The sequence below is a fragment of the Stereum hirsutum genome (assembly GCF_000264905.1).
Source record: "Stereum hirsutum FP-91666 SS1 unplaced genomic scaffold STEHIscaffold_14, whole genome shotgun sequence".
Lineage (NCBI taxonomy): Eukaryota > Fungi > Basidiomycota > Agaricomycetes > Russulales > Stereaceae > Stereum > Stereum hirsutum.
In genome coordinates, this window is record NW_006763144.1 from 623,737 (window position 1) to 640,597 (window position 16,861).

The 16,861-nt window shown below is 52.3% G+C and overlaps 3 protein-coding genes across 3 annotated transcripts; 2 read left to right on the top strand and 1 right to left on the bottom strand.

Moving 5' to 3' along the window:
- Positions 1-479: 479 nt before the first annotated feature.
- Positions 480-2,817, top strand: STEHIDRAFT_160435 (mitochondrial distribution and morphology protein family 31/32; the record flags this gene model as incomplete). Its single annotated transcript, XM_007307951.1, has 8 exons — positions 480-670; positions 739-791; positions 853-1,281; positions 1,337-1,659; positions 1,734-2,191; positions 2,250-2,332; positions 2,397-2,425; positions 2,485-2,817. 8 exons carry the CDS (start codon positions 480-482, stop codon positions 2,815-2,817), a joined length of 1,899 nt encoding a protein of 632 aa, XP_007308013.1.
- A 245-nt stretch (positions 2,818-3,062) lies between these two features.
- On the bottom strand, positions 3,063-3,897 carry STEHIDRAFT_160436 (uncharacterized protein; the record flags this gene model as incomplete). The annotated part of the gene is made up of 4 exons (XM_007307952.1): positions 3,063-3,422; positions 3,525-3,613; positions 3,689-3,742; positions 3,810-3,897. 4 exons carry the CDS (start codon positions 3,895-3,897, stop codon positions 3,063-3,065), a joined length of 591 nt encoding a protein of 196 aa, XP_007308014.1.
- A 1,660-nt stretch (positions 3,898-5,557) lies between these two features.
- Positions 5,558-16,822, top strand: STEHIDRAFT_63970 (FAT-domain-containing protein; the record flags this gene model as incomplete). The annotated part of the gene is made up of 17 exons (XM_007307737.1): positions 5,558-6,178; positions 6,233-6,361; positions 6,414-6,541; positions 6,596-6,996; positions 7,050-8,254; positions 8,308-9,368; positions 9,425-11,426; positions 11,486-14,431; positions 14,484-14,912; positions 14,966-15,046; positions 15,130-15,330; positions 15,381-15,583; positions 15,640-15,973; positions 16,030-16,207; positions 16,265-16,416; positions 16,479-16,655; positions 16,712-16,822. 17 exons carry the CDS (start codon positions 5,558-5,560, stop codon positions 16,820-16,822), a joined length of 10,359 nt encoding a protein of 3,452 aa, XP_007307799.1.
- Between the last annotated feature and the right edge of the window lie 39 nt (positions 16,823-16,861).

The following is a 16,861-nucleotide window of genomic DNA, read 5'->3' on the forward strand; positions in this document are numbered from 1 at the left end:
AGCGTGGGTTTCTCGCGCTCGTCTCTTCTTCGTCGATGTCGTTGGCAGCGGTGAGGGCAAGGTCGTCGCTATATGCTTCCTCAAGCGGTCTTGTGCTTAGGCGGTATAAACATGCCATACCCAAATCTAATCTGGCTGGCTTCGACCGCTACCGAGCCATCCATTCATTCTTCACACGACCACCGACTTCATCCCAGTCAACGACCCATACCAACTCAAGACTTGTCTCAGGACGCGTAGTTTCTGATCCCAACAGATTCTTACGAGAAAGGGCTCATATTTCACGCTTTTATACTACTGAGCCAACAAAAAAGGACGCGCTACACGACCATAATCCCCCGCCTTCATGCTCAAAATGTTCACCATCACGACCTTCTATTGCCTCACACCGACCTCCAGATGGACCTGGTGAACCACCCACCGAGCTTCAGCAACCTGCTAATTACGAAAATTATCCTCGTTTCTTTCGTCGACTCGCCATGTCCCTCCCACATCTCACCCGTCCAACACGCGAAGATTTCTTAAATGCTGCGAACGGCTTCGTCGAACGCATGCGCGTACGGTTTCGATGGTTCTTCATCCGCAACTTTCGGAAGTTCAACGCAGATGACATATCGGCGTTTATCACTTGGTTTCTGATGAGCCAGGGTTTGTGGATCCTGGTCGGAACGTGAGTGACACTGCCACTGTCTTAATTGTGGGGACAAAACAATATATTGACGTATCCTACGAAATCAGCACGACCTTCGCGTCCGTCATTTTTGCCATAGCTAGCTCACTTCGTCTCCAACGTACGTTGTCATCAACAAGCTCGTCCGTATTACACCTCACTTTTATCTTTCACTTCCACAGAATACCTTGCCCGCGCTCTAAGTGACTACCTCACCTCAGAAACGGGGGTGACCATCATTTTCGAATCAGCCATCGTTCCCAAATGGAAAGACTCCCGCATCTCCTTCAAAAATGTATATATCACACGTCGACCACCGTCCGCCACTCTTCCTGCCCGACTCACACACTCTGGTCACCAAGCTGCTTTGGGATACGATGTGAGCAATCACCCTGCCAATCACGTGTCTGTAGAAGAACATGAGGAAGGTAGCGTTCATGGTGTTCCTAAACAAAACGAGAAGGAGAAGGAACACACGGAGGAAGACCTGAAGTGGTCGATGTTCGACTTGAATGTTGATAGTGTGGACGTCACGTTGAGCTTGTGGAGATGGTTGGATGGCAAAGGTCTTGTGCAGGATGCGGTAGTCAAAGGTGTTCGCGGCGTCCTAGGTACGTTTCGCTCACCTTTTTTTCAATCTCATTCATCAATAAACCGACGACATAGATCGCCGCGGAGTGACTTGGAGTCCCAACCTCGACCCCGCTTCCTTCCGACACGTTTCTCAACCTGGCGACTTTGAGCTCGAATCGCTCCAACTCGAAGACGTCCTCATCACCGTCTACCAACCTGGTGGTTTCCGGCCTTACACCTTCTCCATCTTTCGTGCGGACATTGGTACCTTCCGGAAGCAATGGCTGTTCTACGATCTGTTGAAGGCCCAGGGAATTGTAGGACAGTTCGATAACTGTTTGTTCAGCCTGCACAGGCCGCAAAGTATTGGGAGGACGAATGAACAGGACGCGAAAGATGGCGGTTGGTCAACTATGGTCAGTATCTTGTCTCTTTCAGCTCGGGCGTTTTGCCAGGTACCGTGCTAATCCGATATTACTGCCCGACGTAGTCTCGTATCCGCATTGATGGCGTCAATATCGACCATATTCAATCCATGACCTCTCAAGAGGGCCCCATCTCTTGGATCACCTCCGGAAAACTCGATGCAGTTCTCGACATCAAATTTCCTCGTTCCGGACCCACAACCGATACTTTCGACGTTCTCATCGATGCTCTGACGGATGCTGTGGCGCCCATGGTAGAAAGGATACCAGGGCAGAGAGAGTTGGCTAAACCACCTTTGACAGTGCCAGATGACGATGATTCTGTGGACGGAAGGAAATCTGAGAGACGCAGGAAGAGAAGGGGTAGCGACGAAGAAGAAGAGGAGGAGGAGAAGGAAGTGGAGGAGGTATCGGTGGCTATTGATTTGAGGTTCAGGGATATCAAAGCTGCGGTGCCGATCTGGACGAATGACCTGAGTTACAGTTCGAATGCACTCATCAGGCCAATAGTTGCATTTATGAAGTATGCCCCACTCCCCAGCTCTTGGTCTCCGTGTCTAAGACTGACTGCCTCTGCGTAGTGCAAACCGGACCTTGGTGCCCATTCGTTGCCGGGTTGTGAAGTATATGAGCGACTTCGATGGTGCATGGACGATGTGGGAGAGTACGTCGGACCTTTTATGTAACCTTCATGACACAGATACTCATTCCGCACTCCACATTTTCAGCTGGCCTCATGGACGACATCTCACTCAAAGTAAGACTCTCGTCTCGAATCTCGAATATTTCCTCTTGACTTATCGAATCCTCACTTAGGTCTACGATGCCCTAGCATACCACGTCACCTCCGCCAATATGAACCATCGCATCAAGACAGTCTCGCTCTGGTCTCTTCAAATGACCGCTGGCGCCGTCTTGAATGCTCTCAGGAATGTGATCGATCCGGTAACAGTACAGGCGCGGGATATGTACAGGGATGTGGCGAGCGGAGTGGCGCAAAGTGTAGAAAGCGTAGGGCCGGAGGGGATGGATATGAAGGAGGGGATGGCAATTGGTGAGCAGATGAAGGGCATTAACGAGGACATTGGGTTGGGTGTAGGTATTGGTGCGGGAACCGAAGAGGGAGGGTTGGTCGAGGTGGCGGTATGATGGAATCGCGGCTCCAGGACGGTCCAGTGGGAGCCAACATCATTGACTAACACGAAATGGACTGACGCTGCGTGTCTCTGAATCATGAAGTAATGCCCACACACACGTTTATCATGCGTGCAGTCGTCCTTCCCGATCGTCCGCCTTACATGTTACTTCTGGCTGCTGCAGGTAGATATCCATATTATGATCGACTACGCCTCACGTCCACATTATGGAGGACAAAAATCCACCTAGACACACCGCTAAACCTTCTTTACGAACGCTCTCAGAGTCTCCTTGTCCTTCATATCCGATTCCGACGCACCCTCGAACAGCGCATCGAACTCGCCCATCGTCAGATACTTGTGATCTTCCCAGTGGAAGCCGGGGACCACGACTTCGGTGATCAAGCAGCCTACCCTTTCCTTCTGCTCATCCGTTTGAGCTGCTTTGAGATCCTCAGGAAGAATGCGAGACTTCTTCCAGACGCCGGTGCCTACGAGAAGCATGCGCGTCTCCCCGGCAGCGGCGTTATCGCCCATGATCATTGTCTCGATACGAGGTGGGTTTGTGGGGTGGATGAGAGTGTATTCAGCTCGACCTTGGTGAAGGACGTGGTAGGTCTGACGGAAAAAAATTGCGTTCGTGGAGAGATATCAATTTTCCATTGTGCCTTGTGTACCGGGAGGTAACATTGGTGTGTGAGCTGAAGTGGGCGTACTCACCACGGACTTGTTCATGTGCCAAACGCCGTTAGGCTGACTAGCCGTCAGGAGATAATATATCGACGTTGCTAATGATCGGTCTTGACCGCCTGAAGAATGATAAAGGTGTCATGAGGACTGACGTTACGAGAAACGTGAATCAACAGTTTCAAACTCGGATTTACCTGCATATGGGGAAGGGACCTGCTCCTCTCGTCTGTCTGTCTCTACAAAGTAGCCTTCGTCGAAAGGTCAGTCTCGAAGTCAACGCACCGGAGACAAAGAACACGAAAACACGCTACTGACCACCCTCAGGATGCACCTGCAACTTCAACTGCTTGATCAACTCGCTATTAGGAGTTGAATACGCATAAGGTGCCGGTGAAATGGTCATTTCCAATGAGAGCTAGCGGAGATCTATACCAATGAAGTGGGGCGTTGAAATGCATATGTTGGCGATGGGCGGGCCATTTATAAGATTGTGGATGCGGTTGTATCAGGTCAGCGAAGGAGTCATCCCTATCGATACAGGGGCCGATCGTTTCACCCGAGATTTTTCGTCAGTAGACGACAGTTATCCCCATGAGGATCGAGGTGTACGTAGTATGGAAGCCTAAAGAGACCATGGTACGAAGAAGTTGTCCGTCAATGCCTGGCCAGAACCGAGATCATATCAACCGAACTTTGTGAAAAGATAAGCACAATAGCAGATGCGATTGCTCTGAAGACTGCTTGGAGAAAACAGATCTCCATCATGTTCATGCTGAAAAAAGGGAGTGAAGAACGTGAATATCACAAGGAGACAGATTCTTCTGGCTGAGCTTCGTTGCGATCCATACTACTGTGAGCAGTTAATGGCTCTGAATGCACGCTATGTTATGACGTGTGTGTGGTAGACGCAGGAGAGATCATGGCGAAAGCTAGGGCTCGAAGTTCGGCTACCAGAAACAATACATCGTTGACTCGCCAGTGAACAGCTGAGGAACACTACCTGTGCAAGCCGTCGGAACCTCAGGGGTTGACACGTTGTTGGAAGCCGAACGCGCCTTGTATCGACATGCATTCCGGTCACGATCAAGGTGGAACCTAAAGGCTGAAGGTGGTAGCGATGAAGACGCGTCGGCGACACCGAGATCACCTAATTCTGGTAGGGCGTGTTTTCTTATGGAAAGGTCTAACAACGCCGTGGGGATGAGTCGCTCAGAGGGTCGAGGAGGAGCTTCGCGGTGGTGGTTGACTGACAAACTTGCGTGGGCCTGTCGAAATAGAACATACGGATCTCCGTATGCTAGATATCGGGAGGTGCTATGACGTTTGCTAACCCTGAGCGAGAGGTCGAGCCCTGAGCGAGCTGTATGAGGAGCAAGAACTCACTAACCAGTATACAGCTTCCCGACCGTAAATCCCGAGAACTTGAAGTCGCCCTCCATGATTGGATCAGTGTTAGATTGAAAGCTTTCCTGGTGAACCTAGCGATAAATTTAATTACATAGTCAGAGCTATGAATATAGGAGTCTGAGGTAGCCTCCATTGCGAGCCGTTACTGCATGGGCATGAAGTGGATCATGGCAGGAGGCCAAGGGGAGAGCGGCTGTGGCGACGTGAAAGTGTGGCGTCGCTGGTGTCCGGCGGAGTTTGAACACGCGTGTCCAGACATCATGTGACTGAGGCGCGCCTTGCTTTGACCTAACCTTTATCCGCGCCGCCCATTGTGGCTCTCACTTTCCCCTCATCCCCCTCCTCCTCCCCCCTTACCCTTCCTCCCCATTGTCCTCGGCACATCCCAGCTCCTACCACTACCCTTCTCAGAATTCTTGCCGACTACGACTGACGCAGAATGGACGACATCCCCCGTCTGGGGTCGTCTCAGGATTTAGAGTTGCGGGCGAGTCGTGTGGCGGATCCCAACCTTGGTGCGCCCTGTTCAATTTCTTCTTCGTAATTTGTACTGAACTTAGCATGAAGACTTGAAGACCAAAATCCAAGCTGCTTCTGAACTCCGAGAGCTGATAGACACCGTCCGCGATGCTGAAGCAACCAAAATCTTCCCAGGAATGGTCCCCGTTCTCCTCGAAATACTACACAACACCGAAGTCTCTATTCGCAAGGACTCTCCAGAGTACCAATTTCGCCGCGCACTCCTCGACATATTACACCGAATCACATCCTCCGAAGGTATACGCCAACAGATTGGGCCACTCATGCAAGGCGCTCTCAACATTCTACGACAAGACAACGAAGAGAACGGCGTTACTTGCTGCAAGATCATCGCGGACATTGTCCGAATCTACCGCACCATATCTGTGGAGCTTGTCAACCAGTTCATGGCCATACTAGTCGACGTGCTTCGTAACATGAAGGGTGTCGTTGACGAGCTGTTCTCCGAGGACTCTGCACCCCAGGATCCCAACATTGTCCTACACAGCAAACGAAGCTTCAAGGTCTTGATCGAAATGGGGATGATCATCGTAACATTCACGCAGGTGCACAGAACCCCCGTCACCTCTGTCATCCAGTCGAACCTACCTCTCAACCTCGAGGTACTGTCGCTGGAGGCTCCGGCACAGAAGAAAGCGCGAGAAGACTATGAAGCGATGGGACGGTTTTGGGCTGGCATGGCCCCCACCATTCGTAACCCTCAAGCGTACACTGACTTCATCATCGCGCAAATCAAGGTTTGTTCGTTTCTTTTGTTTCCGCTTTGCTTTATTTAAGCTATTGTTCTGTAGTTGGTCTCGTACCTGGCATATATCTTCAGGCACTCGGCAGAATTGTACGACACTTACGGAAACACCCTGCTGCTCGTATCATTGCGGCTACTGCAGGATATTCCAGCGCATGCCGTCCCTGCTCGTAAAGTACGTCTTCGATTTCATCTCAAGGTCGTTTGCTCTGACAGGCATGCTTCAGGACTTTATGATCGTGTTCCGGCATCTATTGGGTACTCCTTACAGAACAGTGTTGCTCCCACAAATTGACAAGTTGCTCGACGAGAGCATACTGCTTGGACCAGGAGTCGGAAGTAGAGAGACACTAAGGTCAGTCATATAGCTGAGACCTCCTGAACGGGTTACTAACGGTTGTCGGTGTAGAGCGACAGCCCTCGCCGCGGTGGCAGACCTCGTTCACCATCTACGCAACGATCTAACGACCCAACAGCTAGCGCATATCATACAGGTGTATTCCCGACACATTCACAATCCGTGTATGCAGAATAGCGTCCATACGCTAGCGGCGAAGATGATTTTCAACCTCGTGGATACGATTGCAGTCAAGGAGACGCCGGCGCGTGCTGCGAAGATATTCTTGATGTTGATGGAGACGTGCGTGGATAAGCTGGACTCCATTATCGACGTGCTGGACGAAGTCAATGTGCGGTTAGAGAGATCGAAGAAACAGGAGCCTGAGACGGGAAAGGTTTATATGGTAGAGAAAGCGAGACCCGTAGCCGTGTCCGTCTACGCCATAGAGAAACCAGAGGACGTCGTCGCTGGTAAGTGCCATCCTCTATACATCCTACCGTGTTATTCATGCTCTACCCTTCAGAATCGCGACTGCTCTTCCGGACGCTCATCCACGGATTCCGCGCTTGCATTACGTGCCTCCGCAAGGTAGAGACTCCTCTTCAAGACGGTTCCTTAATCATGCGCATGTTCGAAGGCTGCATTCGGTGTATGTGTCTATACGACACCGACGCACGAGACGCCAATGAAGCCCTCGATTGGCTGTCGGGAGCCTTGACCGAAGTGAATCTCCATATCTTCCAAGAGGTCTGGACGCAGAAGGTAGACTTCTTCTTCAAAGCCGCACAGAAGCGTCCAGGTCTCCTTCACATCTGCCAAACCGCCTTCCAACGCGAGTCGACGGCCCCAACTTTGATTGCGATTTTCCTTCGACACCTCATCGGACTTCTCCCAGAGCTGGGCGAGTACGATGACACCACAGCCATCGTCGCGATCAGGCTTTTCAAGATGACCTTCAACGCGATTTCTCCGTTTCCTCACCTGATTGAGCCAATCCTGGCTTCGCATCTCTCGAAACTCATCATGGACTGCTTCCCTCTTGCTGCGAAGAGCTCTAAGCCGACGAACTACTATCACCTTCTTCGAGCTTTGTTCCGTGCCATGGGTGCCGCCGGGGGAAAATACGAGCTCCTTTACAAGGAAGTTCTTCCGCTACTCCCGGAGATGTTGGCGAACCTCAACACTCAGCTCATGCTCTTTGACGGTTGGGTTCGCGATATGATCGTCGAGCTTTGCCTGACAGTCCCACTTCGACTCACCCATCTTCTTCCCCATCTTCACTATCTCATGAAACCTCTCGTTTACGCTCTGCGGGGTGGTCAGGAGCTCGTTACTCAGGGTCTTCGTACCCTCGAACTCTGTATCGACAACCTGACTCCTGATTTCCTCGACCCGACGTTGAACACCGTCCTACGGGAGCTGATGGAGGCTCTGCAGACTCATTTGAAGCCCTTACCCGCAAATCATCAGCATGCACATTCGGCGTTGCGAATATTGGGGAAGCTTGGAGGCAGGAACAGGAGGTTGTTGGAGAAGGACCCGGAAATGAAGTGGAATTTCCTCTCCGACATACCCAAGGTCATGATTTCGTTTGGCGGGAACGCCGAAGGGCTGGAGCTGGGATCAATGGCGGTGCTTGCTACGAAGGCTTTGAAGAGGTCGGGGAGTACGTACCGAGTGCACGCGTACAATTATTTGGAGAATACGGTTACAGTTTTGTGGCATCAGGTTCGTATACTTTCTCGACTCGTCTACAACATCCGCTGACATTATTTTGGTAGGGTGTGCGTGGTCGGAACGCGCAGGACATGTTCGTCCAATGCTTGGAGGCCCTGTTTGATGCGGTTCATCTACCGGAGGTTCAGACGCAGGCAGAACCTTTCATCCGTGACCTCTCGCGACAGATCTTTACCAAAGAAGTCCAGAGGGGATCCACGGCCGACGTCACAGCGCGGCGATACCCCAGTCATCCGTTCGGCGCCTACCTTGACGCCATGGCTCATAGCCTGGCCCGTGAGTCGGTCAACGAGGCGAAGAAAGCAAACGAGTTCGTCGGGTCCATCCTTCAAGACTTCGTCGCGAGTGGCCCCGGTGAAGGTTCGATGAGCGATATGCTCATCGTTCTTAGCCAGGTCGCCGGCCGATTCAACGCCCTTTGCGTCGACGAGCCTTGGATCCGAAAACGTGCTGGCTGTAATGCCGTGAAACTCATTCTCGATATTCCCGATTTCGGCATGAGGTGGATCACTGAGCGGGAACCTGATATCGTTCGGACATTCCTCCACGTTTTGAAGAACATACCACAGGATCTGACCAAGGACACCGAGGAGGTTCTCTCCATACTGACCCGTATTCTGAAGACAGCCAACACCGCCCCGGAGAGCCCGAAGATAGCCCAGATCATCGGCCTCTTCTACGGCGAGCTCCTCAGCATGAACCCCGTCGTCAGACAGGCGTCGGAGAACTGCATCGGCTTGCTTTCCACTATCGTAGGAAAATCCGCATCGGCCCTCATAATGCCCCAACGAGACCGCGTTCTGAACTCCATCTATCAAAAGCCTCTTCGAGCTCTTCCCTTTGCCATGCAAATCGGCTTTATCGACGCTATGCGGTTTTGTGTCAGTCTCGACCCACCTCTCCCGGAGCTGAACGAAGAGCTCATCAGGCATCTCCACGAGGCGCTGGCTCTCGCAGATGCTGACGACCAGGCTTTACTTGGACGGGTCAATATCCGTCAAGGAAGTATCGACATCATGAAGCTCCGCGTGGCGTCTATCCGACTGTTGACGGCCTCGATGCCGATGACAGATTTCTTTGCGAAGTATCCTCCGACGAGACAGAGGTTCGTTCGGTCACACTCTTTTTCAGATACTAGTGCGGTACTAATACCTTGTATAGAGTAACGAGTGTCTACTTTAAATCTCTCTATTCGCCATCTGCGGAGGTGAAGGACGCCGCCCACGAAGGCCTACGGATCGTGCTCACGCACCAGAGTCGCCTGCCTAAGGAGCTACTTCAGACCGGTCTTCGTCCTATTCTGATGAACCTTGCCGATCCCAAACGTCTGTCCGTACCTGGACTGGAAGGCTTGGCGCGCCTCCTCGAGCTTCTCAACAACTATTTCAAGGTCGAGATCGGGCACAAGCTCTTGGACCACTTCCGCATCGTGGCCGATCCACAGATGCTGCACCAATCATCGCGTTTACCGCTGGCCGAGAACGACGGTATCATGAAGCTCGTACGCTTGACGAACATTTTTCATCTCTTGCCGTCAGCGGCGAATATCTTCCTCGAGAATCTCGTCAACGTCATCGTCCAAGTGGAGGCGCAGATGCACTTCTCCGGTCCCAGCCCCTTCTCAGAGCCTTTGGCCAAATATCTCAACCGCTATCCTATCGAGGCCATGGACTTCTTCATGAAGCATATTCAACTTTCTCGACACCTCAGGACCCTGCGGAATATCCTCCAGGAGAAGAGAGCACCGCATCTTCAGCGCGAGCTGGCGGCGCGGACTCACATTATCGTTTCCGACTGTCTGAGCATGGAACATCCGGCGTACATCATACCCGGGTTGCAGCTTTGCTTGGACCTCGCGAATATCTTTCCTGCGTGGGTCGTCGAGAACTCGTACGTCATCGATGCTTGCGTCCGAATATGGCGCTCGGAAACGCCGCCACCCGAGGAGGATGCGGAGGCGATCTCCAACGCCATTCAACGGCACACTCTGATCATCGCGCTCTTTGAGAAGGCCCTCCAAGCTAGCCCTCGTGTCGACCTCCTCTTCGAGATCATCACAATCTATACTCGCAGCCTTCCCATGGACCTCGTTCGACTCACTCGTTTCCTCTACCAACACGCAGCTTTCAGTGAAGACCTCGCATTCCAACGCAACATCCTCTATCGATTCTTGAAGTGGTTCTCTGACCCGCAATTTGGATGGGCAAGCAAAACCTTTTTCATGCGAGTCATCATCACGCCAATGCTTCTCATCCGGGCAAAGGGCCCATCGAAAGATGGATTGCTCGACGACGATCTCGTTGCCGGCATTCATCGATCCTTATGGCACCCCGTCAACGACGGAAGGACGTTCTCCGACGCAGACGACATGTTCAGCATCGAGTTGCTTCATCTGACCACCACCATCGTCCAATACTACCACGACCAGCTTGAGATTGCAAGGAAAGATATCGTCAAGTGCGCGTGGCACTACATCACCAGCGAGGACATGATCGTGAAGCAGGTTGCCTACCTCCTTGCTGCTCGTTTCTTCGACACCACCGACACTCCTCTCAAGTTCATTCTTCGTGCTTGGACGGGCTTGTTGAAGCCTCCTCACCACGAGGGACGCAATCTTGTTCGCCAGGCTCTCGACACACTCGCTCCAGCTTTGCCTCGTTCGAAAGCGTTTCCTCAAGATACTGGACCCTACCCGCAATGGGCGAAGACAACGCGTAGACTCTTAGCTGAGGATAGCAACGGCCTTTCGCAACTCATCATTGTCTACCAGCTCATCGTTCGCCAGTCGGATCTGTTCTATCCTGTCCGCGCTCTCTTCATCCCTCACATGGTGAACTCGCTTTCTAAACTTGGTCTTCACGGCACTGCATCGGGTGAAGCGCGCCTCCTGACCATCGACATGATGCGCGTAATCTTCGAGTGGGAGCAGAAGGCGATCGCGGAACAGAACTCTGGTGGTCCACCACCGACCTGGCTCACTCCCCTGGGATTCCGTGAGAGCATCGTCAGTTACACTGTCAGACTTGCCACAGCAGCACACGATCCCTCGTCTAGGCAAGTGGTGACTCCGAAAGCTCTCGAATTACTGCGCGCAATGGTCGGGAAAGGTGGATGGAGCGATGTGACGGTGAAATTGAATTACTTCTCGCGTCAACTGGAACAGGTCAGACATCTTCTCAGTCATCTTAAGAGTCTTATATCTAACCCTATTGTTCTGACCAGAACGAACTCAACGCCGAGACACCGATTCAAGTAGCCATCAGCGCCTCCAAGGTTCTTCAAGTTGTGGCTGCGGACAAAGACGACGAGTGGTTCACAGAACCGGAGAATGCGACTATTTTGCAACGCCTTGTGCGAAAGGGCATGGTCACGGACGAGCCTGCGCTGCACGATGCTCTCTATCCTGTCTTCGAACGGCTGATGCGTCTATTTCCTCTTCCAAAAGAAGATGAAGAACAGCAAAGTGACGCTTCCGACTTCCACAAGTTCGTGCACGATGCCATAGGCGAGGGCTTGCGTAACGGTACTACCCTGCGAGGAACTCTCCTCATGCTCAAATCTGTCGTCCAAGTCGTTCCCGAACGCGTCGAAACGTTCAGCGGACCTCTCGTCAAGCTCCTCAACAAGCTCGCCAAAGACCATTCGACGACCCAGGCAATGACCAGCACGTTCGAGAACACTGTCCGTCTTATCACTGCGATCCTCGAAATTTGCCAACTTTCAGCCTCTTTCCTCGGGAATGACCAACGCCGATTCTTCATTGCCTCTGTAGTCGTCCTCGTCGAGAAGTCCAAGAGTCCAAGTCTCTGCCGTTACATGCTTGACATGGCGCGTGACTGGGCTTTGAACCGGCGCGAACCATATCCCATAGTCAAGGAGAAGGCAACGGTGCTGCTGAAGATGCTCACCTTCGAGGCGCGTGGTGACACCTTGTTCAACTCGTACTTGGAGTTGATCTACGAAATCTACACTGAGCCATCGCTGCGCCGAAGTGACTTGACCACCAAGATGGAGTCCGCGTTCCTAGTGGGCTGTCGCGCTCGAGATCCGGGCATACGAGAACGCTTCATCGACCTTCTAGATGTCAGCGTGCCGCGGTCATTATCGAGTCGACTATCGTACATCCTCGGCGTCCAGAGCTGGGAGCCCCTCGCCGACAGCCATTGGATCTATCTGGCCTTACATCTTCTTCTCGGTACCGTCGATCCAGATACTCCCATGCTCTCCGACCGGAAGCCGTCGCTATCGGCCACGGCATCGACCACCATGTCATCCCAGCGGCGCGTCCAAGACATCATACGACCTATGCAACGTCTTCTCTTCCTCGATCCATTCGTGGCTCATGATATCTGGGTGTCCTTGTTCAGTGCGGCGTGGTCGTCCATTACTCGACGAGAACAGTCGGACATCACCCATCAAATGATCTCTCTGCTGAGCAAGGATTATCACAGCCGTCAGGCTGAGCTACGTCCGAACGTCGTGCAGACACTCCTGACCGGCAGTAATGCATGCTCGCCGCCGATGACACTTCCGCCCCATCTCGTCAAGTACTTGGCAAAGGCGTACGGGGCTTGGCATCCTGGTTTCGAGATCCTGCAGACAATGAACCGTAGCTTGGAAAACGAAGCTGCCGTACGCGACTCCATTCAGGACGCGTTGGCCGAACTCTACGCTGAACTAGCTGAGGACGATCTGTTCTATGGTCTATGGCGCCGTCGGTCTCTTCATATGGATACGAACATCGGGATCTCCTTCGAACAGAATGGAATGTGGGAGCAAGCGGCTGCCGTTTACGAGGCCGCCCAAGGGAAAGTACGTTCAGGAACGCTGCCGTTCTCAGAGCAAGAGTACTGCCTATGGGAGGACCATTGGATTCTGGCCGCAGAGAAGCTTCAACAATGGGACATCTTGTATGAATACGCCCGAAGTGACAACAACCAGGAATTGATGCTAGAGAGTGCGTGGAGGACCAAGGACTGGGCCGAACACTACGAGACGCTAGAGGAGCAGATCGCCGCTCTCCCATCCGCCTCCACTCCCCGCAGTCTCGTCTTCAAAGCTTTCGTCAACCTCCTGAAGATGCCCAATGCCCTTTCCAAGAATGAGGAGTTCACCAAACTGCTCGAAGACGCCATGCAACTCACGCTTCGTAAATGGGTCGCACTTCCCCAACACCTCTCCACCGCGCATGTACCATTGCTGCAGCATTTCCAACAGTTCGTCGAGCTTCAAGAGGCTGTCCAAATCTTTGGTTCACTCTCGAACACCACGGCTCAGAATTTGGAGAAGAGGTCATCAGATCTGAAGATGGTCCTTCAAGCGTGGCGAGAACGGCTTCCCAACCGCTGCGACGACATTAGCGTTTGGAGCGATCTCGTGGCATGGAGAACGAACGTCTTTAACGCGATCAACAGGGTCTACGTTCCTCTGATCACCGACGCAGCACAGGCTCCGGCCGGGACCAACAGCAACACCTATGGCTACCGCGGATACCACGAGACGGCTTGGATCATCAATCGTTTCGCACATACCGCTCGCAAACACGACCTACTCGAGGTTTGCTTCAGCCTACTGAACAAGATCTATACCTTGCCCAATATCGAGATCTCAGAGGCATTCCTGAAGCTTCGTGAGCAGGCCCGCTGTCATTACCAAAAACCCAACGACCTCCAGGCCAGCATGGAAGTCATCAACAACACGAACCTTGTGTTCTTCTCCATGTCTCAGAAGGCAGAGTTCTATACTCTGAAGGGCATGTTCCACGCGAAAGCAGGTCGACAAGACGACGCGGACTCTACCTTCAGTCAGGCCGTTACGATGGACATGGGTCAGGCGAAGGCCTGGGCAGAGTGGGGAAAGTGGAACGACAGGATGTTCAAGGAAAATCCGGATACCATGTCTTATGCAGCTCACGCGATCAGCTGCTACCTTCAGGCGGCCGGCTTGTACAAGAACGGGAAGAGTCGCCCACTTCTTACTCGCATTCTATGGCTTTTGAGCATCGATGACCCTTCAGCCACAGTCGCACGCGCGTTTGACCAGTTCAAGGGAGACCATGCGTTCTGGTACTGGATCAGTCTCGTCCCGCAGCTATGTCTCTCGGTCTCCCATCGCGAAGTCAAGCAGGCGCGCTTCATTCTCTTGAACCTTGCCAAGCTGTATCCACAGGTATGATACTTATTCTTCAGGAGAGCTTGCATCGTACTAAACACTCCTCCAGGCACTCTTTTTCCATCTCCGCACCACGAGAGAAGATATGTTGGCCATGAGGAAACAGAATTTGTTGCAACAGCAGATTCAGCAACAGGCTCAGCAGCGGGCGATGCAAGCGAACATGAGCGTCAAGCAGGAGCCGGGCTCAAATGCACCCAGCCCGACGAAGATCGAAGGACATAATGGAGGAGTTCCTGACGGCAATCAGGCCATGGCTTCGACAGGTCAACAGACCAAGCCGAACTTGGCGCAAGCCGAGGTTGTTCCCAAGTCGTATGACTCTGTCGAGGAAGTCGCTCAAATTCTACGAACTGCCTTCCCGTTGTTGATCATGACTATGGAGACCATGGTGGCCCAATTGCACGAGAAGTTCAACACCACTCCAGACGAAGAATGTTATCGTTTGATTTGCATGTTGCTCCAAGACGCATATGGGGTGAGCCCACTCTTTTGACTTCCGACGATGCATGTCACTCACGTTGATTTCAGCACTATGAGAAACGTCTTACTATTCCTGAAGACAACGACGAGCTTCACCCAGGTTGTATGCCAACTTTGAAGCGCTTTTCTGTGAATCTCAAGAGACAACCCCTCGTGCTGGTCTGTATCCAGAAAACATAATATCTCTTCGATCATCACTAATGTTATATTAGGCCCAATACGAAGCTGACTTCATCAACCCTACGCTTTCGTTCTCGGAATACATCCGTCGCCTGCAACAATGGCGAGACCGATACGAGCTGATTCTAAGTGCTCGACCCCGAGTTCAACCTCTAGATCTGTTCAGTCACTGGATGACGGACTTCCAGTACACAAGATTCGATGACGTTGAGATTCCGGGGCAATACACTGAGGTTCGTGATTCCTCAGTACTTCACAATAGTCAAATCTGACGCTCGTGCAGGACAAAGACAACAACGCGGGTTTCGCAAAGATCGCGAGGTTTGGTCCCCATGTCGAGAACTTCCGTTCTTTAGGCTATTGCAGTCGTCGTTTCACCATCCACGCCAGCGACAACACGCAGGTATCGTTCTCTGTGCAGGTTCCTCTCGGTCGGCACACTCGCAGAGAAGAACGTATCATGCAGGTTTTGCGGACGTTCAATGGGTATGTCAATTCAACTGTTCTAGAACATTTTTTCCCGCTCATGCTACTTGCTGTAGTATCCTGGCACGCAAGAAGGAATCTCGAAAGCGCAATCTCGTCTTCCACATACCAGTAACGGTGCCGTGCAGCCCTGCTCTTCGCCTGATGCAGAACGACGCGTCCTATGTCACTTTCGGAGATATCTTCGAAAAGTACTGTCAAGAGTCTAACGTCAATAGAGACGATACTGTGTTCGTCCCTGGAGAGAAGATCAAGAAAACACTTCGGATTTATCGACAGGACCACCCCAATGGCAATGGGCAGCCGAGCAAGGCTGAATACTTCAGCATGAAGAAGGAGGTCTTCGACGATATCCAGGCGCATCTTGTGCCCGACAGCGTCATTAGCCAGGTAAGCCTGACTCGAGTTTTTCGAACATGCCAGCCGTACTTATACGTTATCTGCAGTACTTGATCCGCACGATGGACGGCCCCACCGAACTGTGGCGAATGCGTAAACAGTTCTCTCTGCAGATTGCGGCCACCAACTTCATGACCTACCTCTTCTGCCTCACGAGTCGCACACCGACGAGGTTCCATCTGTCGAGGACGACTGGTCTCATCGCGATGAGCGAGCTCTTACCAGGTACGATCGACGTTCTTCTCCGTTTTACCGCCCTCTCATATTTTCGTTTCAATACAGGGTTCTCCGGTCAGTATCCACTCATGGCATCGTCAGACCAGGTCTCCTTCCGGTTCACGCCAAACATTCAGCATTTCATCGGTCCTATCCACACAGAGGGCATCGTCACTTCCGGGATGTTAGCCATAGGGAGAAGTCTGACGCAGCCTCAGGTAAATAAATGGCCAGTCTGATATGTATTTTTGCCTCAATTGACATTTCTCCCCCTCGACAGTACGATCTTGAGTCGCAGCTCTGCTTGCTTTCGCGAGACGAGGTCATCACATGGCTGCATGCGAACAAGCGGCCATATCTGGTCCACGACCTCGCTTTCCGAAAGAGCGTTCAGGCTATGATCGAAGGAATTGTGAAGCGCGCGGAGAGTATGGCATGTCGTTTCGAACGGGAAGCAGTAAGTCTCTCTTTCTCCTTTTTCTGGCCGACATTGTTACTCATGCTGCCGAACAGAACCCCCCTGCTCAAGTGCCTGTCGTTGAGACTGTCGTCAACCTGATTTCGATGGCCTCGGATCCCATGAATCTCGTGAAGATGATGGACGTTTATCAGCCTTGGTTCTGAGCTCTCGAGTGTCTGCGTTCTGTTGCATATTGCGCACGT